Consider the following 13,011-nt stretch of genomic DNA (forward strand, 5'->3'; position numbering starts at 1 on the left):
CACATGACCTAATTTCTTTTGGGTGTTAATGATTAAAATCATTTTTAAAAGAGCACTCCACTGATTTATCATTGCTGTCCTATAACATTGTCTGACTCACAATGGACAGTTTAACAAAAAGGATCAAAATTGATGCAGCACAACCAGAGATATCATCTTTTTTATTCCACACATTCTTCTTCCTTGTCAAAACCTGGTGCCACAATGCAATCACAGTTTTATTTGGTTCAATATTAGCTTGGGTCATTTTTGTCCAGGATGGTAGAAGAGTCGCTATCTTCGGGCTTTTTGGTTTTGTTTTTCTCGACATTATTTTATTTATCGCAACACTTTACTTTAACCCCCCTATTTAGTATTTATAAGTTGTATATTCAATTCAATTCAATTTTATTTATATAGCGCCAATTCATAACAGATGTTATCTCATATACAGTGGTTTACACTATAATATTGTTGTAAGCAGCTAAAAGGACAATTTCAAGTGTTAATGTACAGTTAATATATATATATATATATATATATATATATATATATATATATATATATATATATATATATATATATATATATATATATATATATATATATATATATATATATAACATAATATATTTCCTTTAAAGTTTAAGTTTTGATGTGATGTTTTTATTGACACACACTCACACCCCTCGAAGTAACACTATAACCACACCAGGCCACATAGGGCCAAGCCACTTCATGAGGGAAGAGGGTGGTGCTGATGCAGTCTGACTGGCTAATGCGAAATGTGAGTGGACTACCAGGGGAGCAGCAGAGAATCCACATAAGGTCAGAGAGGTGATGGAAAGTCATAATGATTGAATCATTTGGCCCTAATGCTAACATTAGGCTGGACCATCTGCATGCTAAAACCTGGTTGGAAGAGGGACACAACAATCTGATTTAAAACCTGGGTTTTTCTAACTGAACTAAGAAAGAACTCTGAAATATTTTTCATGCCAGGGTAATTATTACTCTAATGTTCAAGTTACATCACAAAACATGTTAAAGGTGCACTGATCAATATATTAAAATGGATCAAATGACTATGTGTAATGTGAAAGATGTTGCTAGTGACAAACCCACAGAGCATTATCACCATCTTTGCAGTTTCTCCCAGTTTAATGAAGTATTTTAGCATCTTTCAGCTCATTTTTGTGGTTTTATGGCTTGCAACCCAATTAAAAACAGCTTTAACTTTACTCACAGTGTTAACATTACCTTTAGCTGATATACTATATAGTGCCAGCAACAGCATTTGTTCAGGGAAGTAATTGTTCAGCTACATCTAAAAATTAGAAGCCTGTTAACATTACCTGAATAAGACAGTGTAGTCCCTCATTTACCTGAATGTTTTGCACATTGCTAATAAAAAAAAGTAAGGAGACAAAGGTTTAGATTTTTTAACCAACATTTAAGGTGTGCTCACTTTCAGTTTTACCTGAAAACAAAGTGCTTTCGATCAACTGCTGGTTTGTTTCCACTTGCCTGATCGTATTTCTTGTGCCATCGGACTTATTTTTAGTGATCTTCAGCATCCATTTCAGCCCCTCTTGTTCAGATCGTCCTCTTACACAAGCATCATAAGTTTCTTGTTCACTGTTTCCCCTGTATTTCTGTGTTCCCAGATCTCAGTAATTAATTTGGTAAACACAATGTTATCATAACTGATACAACTGATGGCCAAATCTATGTAACTAAAACCCATGTTAAATGTGTTAAAACTGGACTGAAGGTAAATGTCTCAACACATACATCACCCTGACCTCCACATCCTCCACCCATCCTTCTAGGCATGTGTCCTATAGTTAAGCCTTTCATTGCAGAGAAACCCTTTTGGCTTTCAGTTATTGATCACAATGGATGTTGTTTGAATTTTAAGACATGATGCTCCTTTCGTAATGTTTGATATTTGAACCACCAAAAAAATAAGTAAGCTACATAAGTAAGTATCATGTGCAGTGACTTGCTCTGTACGGACAGTTAGTGTGGGTTGTTGAGAAGAAAATGCTGATCAGGGCATTTACTGTTACATAAATCACATTTTCACAAAAACAATGATATGTAGATATCAAATGATTTTCACTTCTTTCCACATTTTTATCCTTTAATAAAAACACATTATATAAGCTCACATTCAGCAGAGACATTTATAACGGTCAATCTTTGTACTAAATGGGAGAGTTCAACTCAGTGTATATGTGCGATTTGAAGGCACCAAAGAGGTGATGTAGTGTTTGTGTGCTGTTATTGCTCAGCAGGGACGACCTGAAGGATGATCTGCAAGGTTCTGTTGAAGGAATCTGAGGACACAAAGAAAACCATACAATGACGTCAGATAGATAGATAAGAAAAGATAGATAAGATAGATAGAAATGTTTGACACATATTAACTTAATGAGGGGTGTTTTAAATTCACAAAGAACATTTGCAAGGTTGTAACAACCTGGGAATGTGCACATTTTTCAGCTTATACAACAGAAATGAGGTACTATTAGCAAAAATGTGCAATTAGCACTTTAGCAAGAGCTTATTAGCATTGCAAAATGGACATGCTTTGTTAGGGATATTGCTGCTACCTGAGGGTTGGCCTCACTTCCTTTCCATGATTGTCTTTGACTTCTAGGGCAAATGGAACTATTTAACAAGTCCATCAAATAGGACAACATTCAGTATAATCTGGTTTGTAAGTGACTTCACACAGACTGAGGAACTGGGTGGGCATATCTGGCACTGCACTAGACTGGTTCTCATCTTATCTGTCCAATAGGAAATTCTGTGTCAGCATTAATAACTTCATGTCATCCTTTTCCCATATCAAGTACAGTGTGCCTCAAGGTTCAATTCTGGGACCAATACTGTTCTCCTTATACATGCTTCCCTTGGGTGATGTCATCCGCAGACATGGTATTTCTTTTCATTGTTATGCGGATGACACAGTTGTACCTCCCTGTCAATCCCACTGACCTTAGTACGCTGAGTTCTCTGCCGGACTTGCCTCTCTGACATAAAAAATTGGATGTTGATAAATTTTCTTCAGCTCAACTCAAATAAAACTGAAATCCTTGTTATTGGGCCCCAACACATCACTAAACAAATACTGTCATCTTACTGGTAACCTGTCACAACATATCAAGCCTGTTGCAAGAAATCTTGGTGTCCTGTTTGATAGCAGTTTATGTTTTGAGCAACATATCACTAAGCTTGTCCAATCATGTTTTTATCACCTCAGAAATATTGCAAAAATCCAATCTATTTTATATCTTAGTGATGCAGAAACTGTACATGCTTTTATCTCCTCACACCTTGATTATTGTAACAGCCTGTTCACTTGTCTTAAAAAACTTTGACACGACTGCAGACTGTACAAAACTCAGCTGCTAGGCTTCTAACCAGGACCAAGAAGTACGACCACATCACACCTGTTTTAGCCTCTTTACAGTGGCTCCCTGTTTGTTTTAGGATTGATCTTGTTGATTACTTTTAAGGCTCTTCATGGCCTGGCCCCAGACTATATTTTAGACCTTGTAATCCCTTATGAACCTTCACGTAGTTTGAGATCCTCGGGCAGGGGTCTCCTGTCTGTTCCTGAGTCCAGGATGAAAACTAAGGGGGACAGAGCTTTTGCTATCAGGGCCCAGAGGCTCTGGAACAACCTGCCTGAAGAAATTAGGTTTTCTGAGTCGTTTTCGTTTAAGTCTCTTCTCAAAACACATTAACATTTTATCTGAAAGCATATGCTGATTTTACCTGAACTGGCTGTTTATTTTATTGCTTTTGTGTATTTAATGTATTTTATTTCTTTATATTTCACCATTCACTGTGGTATTTTGTTTCTCTTGTTGTGAAGCACTTTGTACTTTGTTTTGATAAGTGCTCTATAAATAAAGTTTTTTTTAACAACAACAATAACAACAACAACTACTACTACTACAAAAGGGTTCTCCATGGGTAGAGTGCTACCTAAAAGCCAACCAGCTTTTGGAAATGTTTTAAAAGCAAACATCAGGACCCTGTAAAGAACCTGTTTTGTGAGAAAACACTCCAGTCATTGGAACCTTAAGAAGGTGAGAACATAGGATTTCTACAAATATTTTTGTGGAATTTTTTAAGTTTTAATTTTGGCTCTTGGCTAATGTGGGTAGCTAACTGGATCTGACCCTTACCCTTCTACAATGACAGCCTCTAGCAAATCGAGGGGATATCACCCTGAAGGGACCCACGTTGACCACCTGAATAATGGTTCTTTGTAACTCAGTAACCCTTTATACCCGATATTCTACATAGAACCCGTTTAGTAAGAGCTCTAGGTAGAAGCCTTTGATTTAAAAAAAAAAAAAGTCAAAATTGATGCAGCAGAGGTCAAGATATCCTGACTTTTAGTCCCTAGTATCAATCAAATTTCAAAAACACTAGATCCTATAATTCCCATAATGCAACACACTAGCATCATGCATTAGACTTTCCTTGCCTGTTAAATGCCTTCACTTTTTAAAGTATATGCCCCCAGTTTAGAACACAGGTTTTCTATCAAATATTTAAAGTCTCAACCCTAATTCAAGATAACTGATGGAATCATCAGGGTTATCTTGTTATCTGTTTTACTCTCTATGACAGTAAACTGTCATATGTATCCCAAAAATTATCCATCTATGCTCATGTCATATGTGCAGTTGAATGTGAAGATCCACTGTCAGTTATGATTTACCTAAAGCCATCTGAAGCCACTTTGGTCTGCGGTTGAAGTAAATGAAGATATAGTAGGCGGGGATGCCAGTGAGGGAAATGGCAAATCCAATCCCTGTGTTGACTGGGTCCGAGTACAAAGACAAGAAGACCATGAAGAAACATGTGATGCAGAACACCACTGGAATGAAGAGCGGGACCTGCAGACAAGTCAGGAGTGATGTCTGTTATTACTTTCTTAATATTGTATAAAAAGGTGATATGCATGCATGTTTAAGGAGTAGTCAACATTTTGTGCAATTAACTTAATTCACGATCCTTTTAAACATTACTAAAGATTTTCTCAGAAAAATGAAACATGGCTATAAGAACAAGGTGAGATACTGTGGAATACAATGAAGGTGAGTGACATGTATTTTGGCACAGATCCAGGTAGGATTCAGTACAGCTGTGTACAGGTACGGAAACACTAACCTTAAATGGGCGGGGGAGGTCAGGTTTTGTATATCGGAGGTAGATTAAACCCAGCACCACCACACCGATGAACAGCCACCGCAAGAAGCTCATGAAGTTCAACAGGCTGTAGATGTCTCCCACAAACAGCTGGAGTATGGTCATTGGGTACTGTACACACACACACACATTTAAGAAGTAAAAAAAAAAAAAAAAAAAAAGAAGCTTTGTAGCAATATGATTTTGTTGTTGCAAGTTGTTGTGGTTTGTACCATAGCCACAGAAAATATTCAATTGTTAACCATATGTCAGCGTGCAAGATATATGCAGGTAACCATAGCAACAATATTATGCTTCACAACATATTACCAGTGAAATATCTTGGCTTTCAGAGCAAACAATTATTAACATGTAATATGGTGAGTATTATTTGTTTCAGCATTAGTATTAGTGTTATAGATTTTTGTTAATTGCTATTGTCAATTGTTATTTCAAATGAGGGAATTAGTGATATTTAGTGTTGTCAGTATTGTCTAATTACAGAATCAACAATTATTGATTGTTGCACTAAACTGACCAGTATGAGAACAGCAGCCAGTGGAGTGTGTCTGCGGACATGGATCATAGACAAAACTTCAGGGAGCTGTCCTTCACGTGATGCCACGAAGAACATTCTGGTGAACACACACAGAAATTTGAACAAGAATGACAATAAAAACTGTTAATATTGAATTCATTGATTGTATGACAAACAAGTTCATTTTAATCTTGGATCACATTTACTCTGCTGTATAAATAGAGAATGAATTTTGTTTTCCAGTAATGTCATGTGATGCAAAGAGCATCATCCACACTGGGAACTTTGATATCAAATAAAGGTGTCAGGAGGTCTGCGCTTTGTTTTCTAATTTTCAAAAAGAGTTTCAGGGACATGCACACTATAAGCGTACAAACTCCAAATAGAGGCAGTGAACTAGTGCACACTGCAAATTGTCAAGTAGTGGCTTTATTTGCCTCAACTGCAGGGAAACAAGCCTATATTAGATATATATTTTATTAAGAAGCTTCCTTGTTTCACTTCCAATTTGCTGTTTTTGGATCGCTGTCAGACTACTGTCAATGAAGCTCAACACCTCCTGCACAGATATTTCACATTAACAGCCTTCCTGTGGCTCAAAAGGCTTAATCCCTGTCGTATGTGCCGTGTAGTGGTATGTGGACCCAAAAGCAGATAAACAGGAAGCGGTATCAGGGTGAAGTAGTCGGATGACTACAGTGTTTATTGTGTGGTGGTATGCAGGCAAGTACAGGCAGATCAGTAGACAGGTAATGAACAGACAAAAGGCAGATAGGTTACCGACTGGCAGTGGTGAAAGCAGAGGAGTGAGTCCAAGGTGGCAAACAGTTCACAAGGGAGCAGGCAAAATACAAAAACTCCAGGATCCAGCCAAGGTCCGAGCGAGACAAATAATCCAACAAACAGAACTCACAGTAAAACTGCCAGGGAATTGGGCACAGGAACCAGGTACCACAAAAGGTGCACCAAAATGGTGACACACACACACACACACACACACACACACACACACACACACACACACACACACACACACACACACACACACACACACACACACACACACACACACACACACACACACAGGACAGGAGCAAAACTCAAGACAGGTATCACACCATGTGTAACAACAATGATCCAACACTGAACAAAGAAGAGACCCAGACTAAATACCCTAGGGGAGGTGAGACAACGAGACACAGGTGCAAATAATCAAGGACCAACAATCAAAACTGAAGGGAAAACAAAGACAGGAAGTATAAACCACAAGATACACCAGGGAAGGAACACACTAGAAAATAAAACAGGAAGTGACAACACCTAAACTACCACAATCCCTCCATTTCATGGAAGGTTTTTTAAATGAAAAAGCTGCAGGAAGTGTTAATTTTCATTGACAGTTGCTTAACAGCATTCGGAAAAAGTGGCACGTAAAAGTGACTTCAGGCCCGGCTCTAGACAACAGCGGGCCCTAGGCAAGATTTTCTTTGGGGGCCCTCCTAACTTTTCCTGGAGCCGAGAACTATGAAATAAAACTTGGGAGCTTGAGGGTTCTGCGCAGTATCTTTGCTGTTTCTAGTACTGCACTTCTGGACCGAGATGTCTGGTGTTCTTCCAGGGATCTGCTGTAGCCACTCCTCCAGTTTGGGGGTCACTGCCCCGAGTGCTCCGATGACCACAGGCACCACTATCGCCTTCACCTTCCAAGCCTTCTCCAGCTCTTCTCTGAACCCTTGGTATTTCTCTAGTTTCTCATGTTCCTTTTTCCTGATGTTGCCATCACTTGGTATTGCCACATCAACCACAACGGCTTTCCTCTGCTGTTTGTCCACCACCACAATGTCTGGTTGGTTCGCCGTTATCATTCAGTCAGTCTGAATCTGGAAGTCCCACAGGATCTTGGCTCGGTCATTCTCTACCACCTTTGGAGGTGTTTCCCACTTTAACCTTTAACCTTTCAAGTCCATACTCAGTGCAGATGTTCCTGTACACTATGCCAGCCACTTGGTTATGGTGCCCCATGTATGCTTTTCCTGCCAGCATCTTACACCCTGCAGTTATGTGCTGGATTGTCTCAGGGGCCTCTTTGCACAGCCTACACCGTGGGTTATGTCTGGTGTGGTAGATCTGGACCTCTATTGCTCTGGTGCTCAGGGCCTGCTCCTGTGCAGCCATGATGAGTGCCTCTGTCTTGTCCTTCAGCCCGGCCCGCTCTAGCCATTGGTAGGACTTCTTGATATCAGCCACTTCAGTTATGTTCCGGTGGTACATCCCATGTAGGGGTTTGTCCTCCCATGATGGTCCCTCCTCTAGCACCCCTTCATTTGTTCCCCTTTGCCTGAGACATTCCCTGAGCACGTCATCTGTTGGGGCCTTATCTTTGATGTTCTTGTGGATTTTGGATGTTTCATCCTGGATAGTGGCCCTCACACTCACTAGTCCACGGCCACCTTCCTTACGGCTAGCGTACAGTCTCAGGGTGATGGATTTGGGATGGAACCCTCCACGCATGGTGAGTGGCCACCTTATTATTCCCACAGGGTATCTGATCACTGGCAGGGCGTAGCTGTTTATTGCCTGGGCCTTGTTCTTGCCACTGAGTTGACTTCTTAGGACTTGCCTTACTCGTTGGAGGTATTTGGCAGTTGCTGTTTTCCTTGTTACCTCTTCGAGGTTGCCATTTTCTTGTGGTATTCCAAGGTACTTGTAACCATCGTCAATGTCTGCTATTGTTCCTTCTGGGAGTGAGACCCCTTCTGTGTGGACTACCTTCCCTCTCTTCGTCACCATTCAACTGCACTTCTCAAGCCCGAATGACATCCCAATGTCAGAGCTGTAGATCCTGGTGGTGTGGATCAGTGAGTCGATGTCCCGCTCGCTCTTAGCGTATAGCTTGATGTCATCCATGTAGAGGAGGTGACTGATGGTGGCCCCGTTCCGAGTCGGTATCCATAACCAGTCTTGTTGATTATTTGGCTGAGGGGGTTCAGACCTATGCAGAACAGCAGTGGGGACAGAGCATCTCCTTGGTATATGCCACATTTGATGGATACTTGTGCAAGTGGCTTGCCATTGGCCTCAAGGGTGGTTTTCCACAGCCTCATCGAGTTTGCAATGAAGTCTCTTAGAGTTCTGTTGATGTTGTACATCTCTAAGCATTCAGTGATCCATGTGTGCGGCATTGAGTCATATGCTTTCTTGTAATCAACCCGGCCCCCCCCATGTGAAAGTCCTGTGACTTACCAATTGAGCTATCCAGCCGCTATATATCCATATGTATATATATATATATATATATATATATATATATATATATATATATATATATATATATACTGTATATATAAACTATATATATAAAACTATTATTTGTTTAATGAGGACAACATGACAATCCTTGATGTTGTACTGGCAAGAACATTCCTGCAATCTATAAAGTGGGCATAATCCTTGCATGACATTAATACACAAAACACACATTTGTAGTAAACATGCCCTCATTCAATAAATGTTCATTAAGAATTATGCCCTCAGATACTAAATCAGAGGTCTCAGCAACATCCTCAAGGCGCAAAGTCTTACTAAACTGTCAATTAAACATGAGGGTGATACAACTCTTGATAACAGGCATGTTGGCAGAATAACAATAAACCCAGCCAACACTAAACAGCAGTCATACAGTTATTGTAGAAAAGGTTTCAGTCGTAGTCATCTGGACACTGTTTTCAGAATCATTCAGTCATTTCAGTCATACAATTCAAAATAATCTCGAAAAAATATGAGATCATTCTTGCACTAATGTAAGTGTTTCAAATATATTTAATTCAGTACTCTCTCTCTCTCTCTCTCTCTCTCTCTCTCTCTCTCTCTCTCTCTCTCTCTGCCATCCTTGATAGTTCTCCTGTGCGTAAGCTGTTATGCTGGCACTCTATGCAGACACTTGCACGCTTCTCTGTCCTCGCTTTGGGTGATGCAGTCAGAGATTCCAGCACTCACACTGTCACCAACAAAGATGTTGATCGGCTTGACATGATCTATCCATTGAGGAGGGGGCCCCCTGCTCTTGGTCAGAGCCATTGATTGGTTTTATTTCTCCCAGCAACTTTTTATATATATAAAAAAAAAGATTTGTGGGGCCCTACACAATTGCGTATTCAACGTATAGGGTGGGCCTGTGCTGAGCGACTTGAAATAATTAGTCAATGAAAACAGTATTTTCTCAGTGCAGTAGGTTGATAAATATAACATGTTATTAGATAAAACTCTGGTGTTGTACTAATGGAATTAGTGTTGTGGAAATGTACATTATACTTAATTTACCATGTGAGCTATCAGAATGCAGGTAATTTTTCCCCCCTTCAAGGATTTTTACCTGGCCTTTATTAGTGACTCGCCTTTTTTTGTTCCTTCAGGCCACAGGCACAACTATTATTTGAGACTCAGCAATTATTTGAATGCCAACTTTTATTTGAGAATTTATAGTATACTAAATACCATAAACTGTCATTACTCTTTCTATAGCTCTATACAACTGGACAAATCATCATTGCTATTTGGTCTTTTGCCATTGTTATTTGAATGATGAAGGCCAGCAAAGAGGAAAAATCTGTACCTTGACAAGGCAAAGAGACCGCCATTCATGGAGCCATAGCAGGACAAGGCCACAAACACCGGCACCACTCTTGAGAAGTTCCCCATCAGCTTCTCTGCAAAAGTCTGTGACAGGTAGAAACAGAGGGAGACACAGTGGGAGCAAAGTGAGCAAGAGTATTTGTTGCTTCAAGGATGTAATAAGTGACCAGCATATATCAGCAGTGTATCTGCTCACAAACTACAAAACACAAACTAATGACAAGGTTTATTATTCAATTATTTCACCTGAGGGTTTCTAACATTATTCACTAGTTCTTTCCTTTGGGTATCAAGATAGCTAGCATATCAATTGAGAAACTCTGACTTTATTGTTTTTGTCACTTAGAGGCCTCCATAGAATTAGAGTGAAGAATGTAACACAGACAATTTTTTTAATTAGTGGTAGTTCAACACTTATTATACGCTTTTTGCTTTCTTTGCAGATATAAAGTAACTAGCTTGCTAGTTCGTCAAGAAATACTGTAGCTCCAACATGATACTCCCACTAAAACCACAAATTGTCATTTTCACATTTGTGGATCAAACAAACAAGATACGACATATTAGATAAGTTTATTAGTGAGCTTTAGACGAGTTGGTAGGAGTATTTTTATCTGTTTCTCTCTTTATGTTAAGCTAGGCTTTATCGTGTCCTGACTCCAGATGTGTACTTAATGCACAGACACTTTTGGAAAGAAAGCAAACAAATGCATTTCCCATTCCTGCTGTGAATGTATCAAAGTCTCCAGCTATCATTATATTGAATGTGGTTTGTCTTATTTTATTAACTGTAGATGGAATTAGAGCAGTTGACAGGGCTGCTGGCAGTAATTGTCATAAATGGGTCATGCAGAAGTGGGAGCAAAAGCTGCTTATTATTCATGAAGCCATTCAGTGCTGATTAGTCACAGTCCACGCTTGTATGGACAAGCACAGATATAATGGAAAAATAGGAATTTATCTTGTACATTGTATGCATGTGAATTTGTTGTTTTATACAAATGGACACTGAAATGATGTTGTCACTTAAGATAATTTCTAGGCAACCACTCTAATGATGCAATACTAATAAGTATGCTTAACTTCTATTTAAAATGTTTCTTAACTGAGCAATGAAGTATTGAAATCATTAAAGGAAATGGTCAGAAGACATTTGTCATTAACCTAAGTTTCATGCATTCTACTTACTTACTTAAAACGGGATTACTACTGAAGAATATGTATTTTACTATGTACAGAAAACAAATATCACAATGTGTGCAGTTATGATTATGGATTTATTCACTTAAAGAGGTCTCCACCATGAGATTGAGGAAGGCTATTGTTTTTGTGCTGTTGTCTTGGTGAGGTTAGTTTTCTTTTATAATGTGCCTTTTACCATGACCTGCATATGAAATCGTGAAAATGTCTAAATGATCTGGATCAGTGATGTAAAAGGCTAAAGTGGTTATTATTTTTTTATTAAACATACAGGCAGTATGTAATCCCCCCTGATATCAACAGAGGTCAACAGGCTCAGGTCAATAGGCTCCTTTAGGGTCCCCAGAATTCAAGTACATCACTTCCTTTGTAGCCACAAAAGTATAAAAGCAAATAGGTTTACTTTCACAGTGTTTTTGTCTCCTTTTTGCTCAGGTTGAAAAGATAACAGTAGCCTACTGTTTGTCAGTTTGCGAGGATGCACTTTAGAATCTGTGACACCAATCGCACTCTGCCCTGTGATTGGTGGTTGAACTTGAATCTGCTGTTTAATGAGTCTTGCGTGCTAAAATGGTAGATATGTTGGCTGTAGCTGAACCAAGGGTATAATTTGTCACCTGCCGAGGCAACAATTGTAGCCTGCTGAGGCAACAAGTGTAGCCTCGCCCATGTGACGATTGTAGCCTGCCTAGGTGACAATTGTAGCCTGCTGAGGCAACAAGTGTAGCCTCGCCCATGTGACGATTGTAGCCTGCTGAGGCGACAATTGCGTTCAATTCCCAATAGCAGTGCTTCAAGTTTGGCCCTATCAAACACAACTGGCAGTGTTGGTGGAAGCTAGTGAGAGATCACGTCCTTGATGCAGCACAGCTCCTACTGGTTAGCCAACCAGTCTTACAAATTTTATATTAACTTTGAAGCAATTTTTAAAATGTAACTATTGTAGCATTGTAGCAGTCAACTAAAAGGTTGCAACAGCACCAACATTTATAAAAACACTGGAGCAGAACCTGCTACTCTCAAAGTAAATGAGTGTAATACACAGACTAGCACAAAAGAACTAGCTTTAAGTAAATATTGTTGTCTGAAGCTGTCAAATATTGTTGAGCTCAGTAATGTGTCAACATTGTATTAGAACAGGTCTATAATTTTAATTCTAATTAATGGAGAAACACAAACTACTCATTTTACATTCATATGTCAAAGGCTTCAATATACCTGAAACTTATGTGATGACTACCTTATGATGACTTGAGATACACACAAAATGAATTATCTGTATGCAATTCTTCAAATTCTTCAACTCTTTCCATCTATTACCCTTTACACTCTTACATTATGTGAACGCACATCTAATTTATGTGGTCTAAAATTACTAATTGTGCCTTGAGGCCAGCCTCCTCGAGACAAGATCTCTGTAATTAAGTTTGAGGTATAAACTTTTG

The 13,011-nt window shown here is 39.1% G+C and overlaps 1 protein-coding gene across 1 annotated transcript in view; it reads right to left on the reverse strand.

The window, feature by feature from the left end:
- Window positions 1-2,094: 2,094 nt before the first annotated feature.
- The window catches only part of slc7a11 (solute carrier family 7 member 11), a 40,997-nt gene continuing 30,080 nt past the window's right edge, over window positions 2,095-13,011 (reverse strand). The window contains exons 8-12 of the mRNA XM_044205657.1: window positions 10,347-10,450; window positions 5,735-5,831; window positions 5,179-5,328; window positions 4,727-4,904; window positions 2,095-2,321 (exon numbers count right to left, since the gene is read on the reverse strand). Of these exons, the coding sequence (XP_044061592.1) occupies window positions 2,266-2,321; window positions 4,727-4,904; window positions 5,179-5,328; window positions 5,735-5,831; window positions 10,347-10,450 (585 nt within the window). The 3' untranslated portion in view covers window positions 2,095-2,265. The remainder of the gene's footprint in view (window positions 2,322-4,726; window positions 4,905-5,178; window positions 5,329-5,734; window positions 5,832-10,346; window positions 10,451-13,011) is intronic.

Source organism: Siniperca chuatsi, linkage group LG8, assembly GCF_020085105.1.
Source record: "Siniperca chuatsi isolate FFG_IHB_CAS linkage group LG8, ASM2008510v1, whole genome shotgun sequence".
Lineage (NCBI taxonomy): Eukaryota > Metazoa > Chordata > Actinopteri > Centrarchiformes > Sinipercidae > Siniperca > Siniperca chuatsi.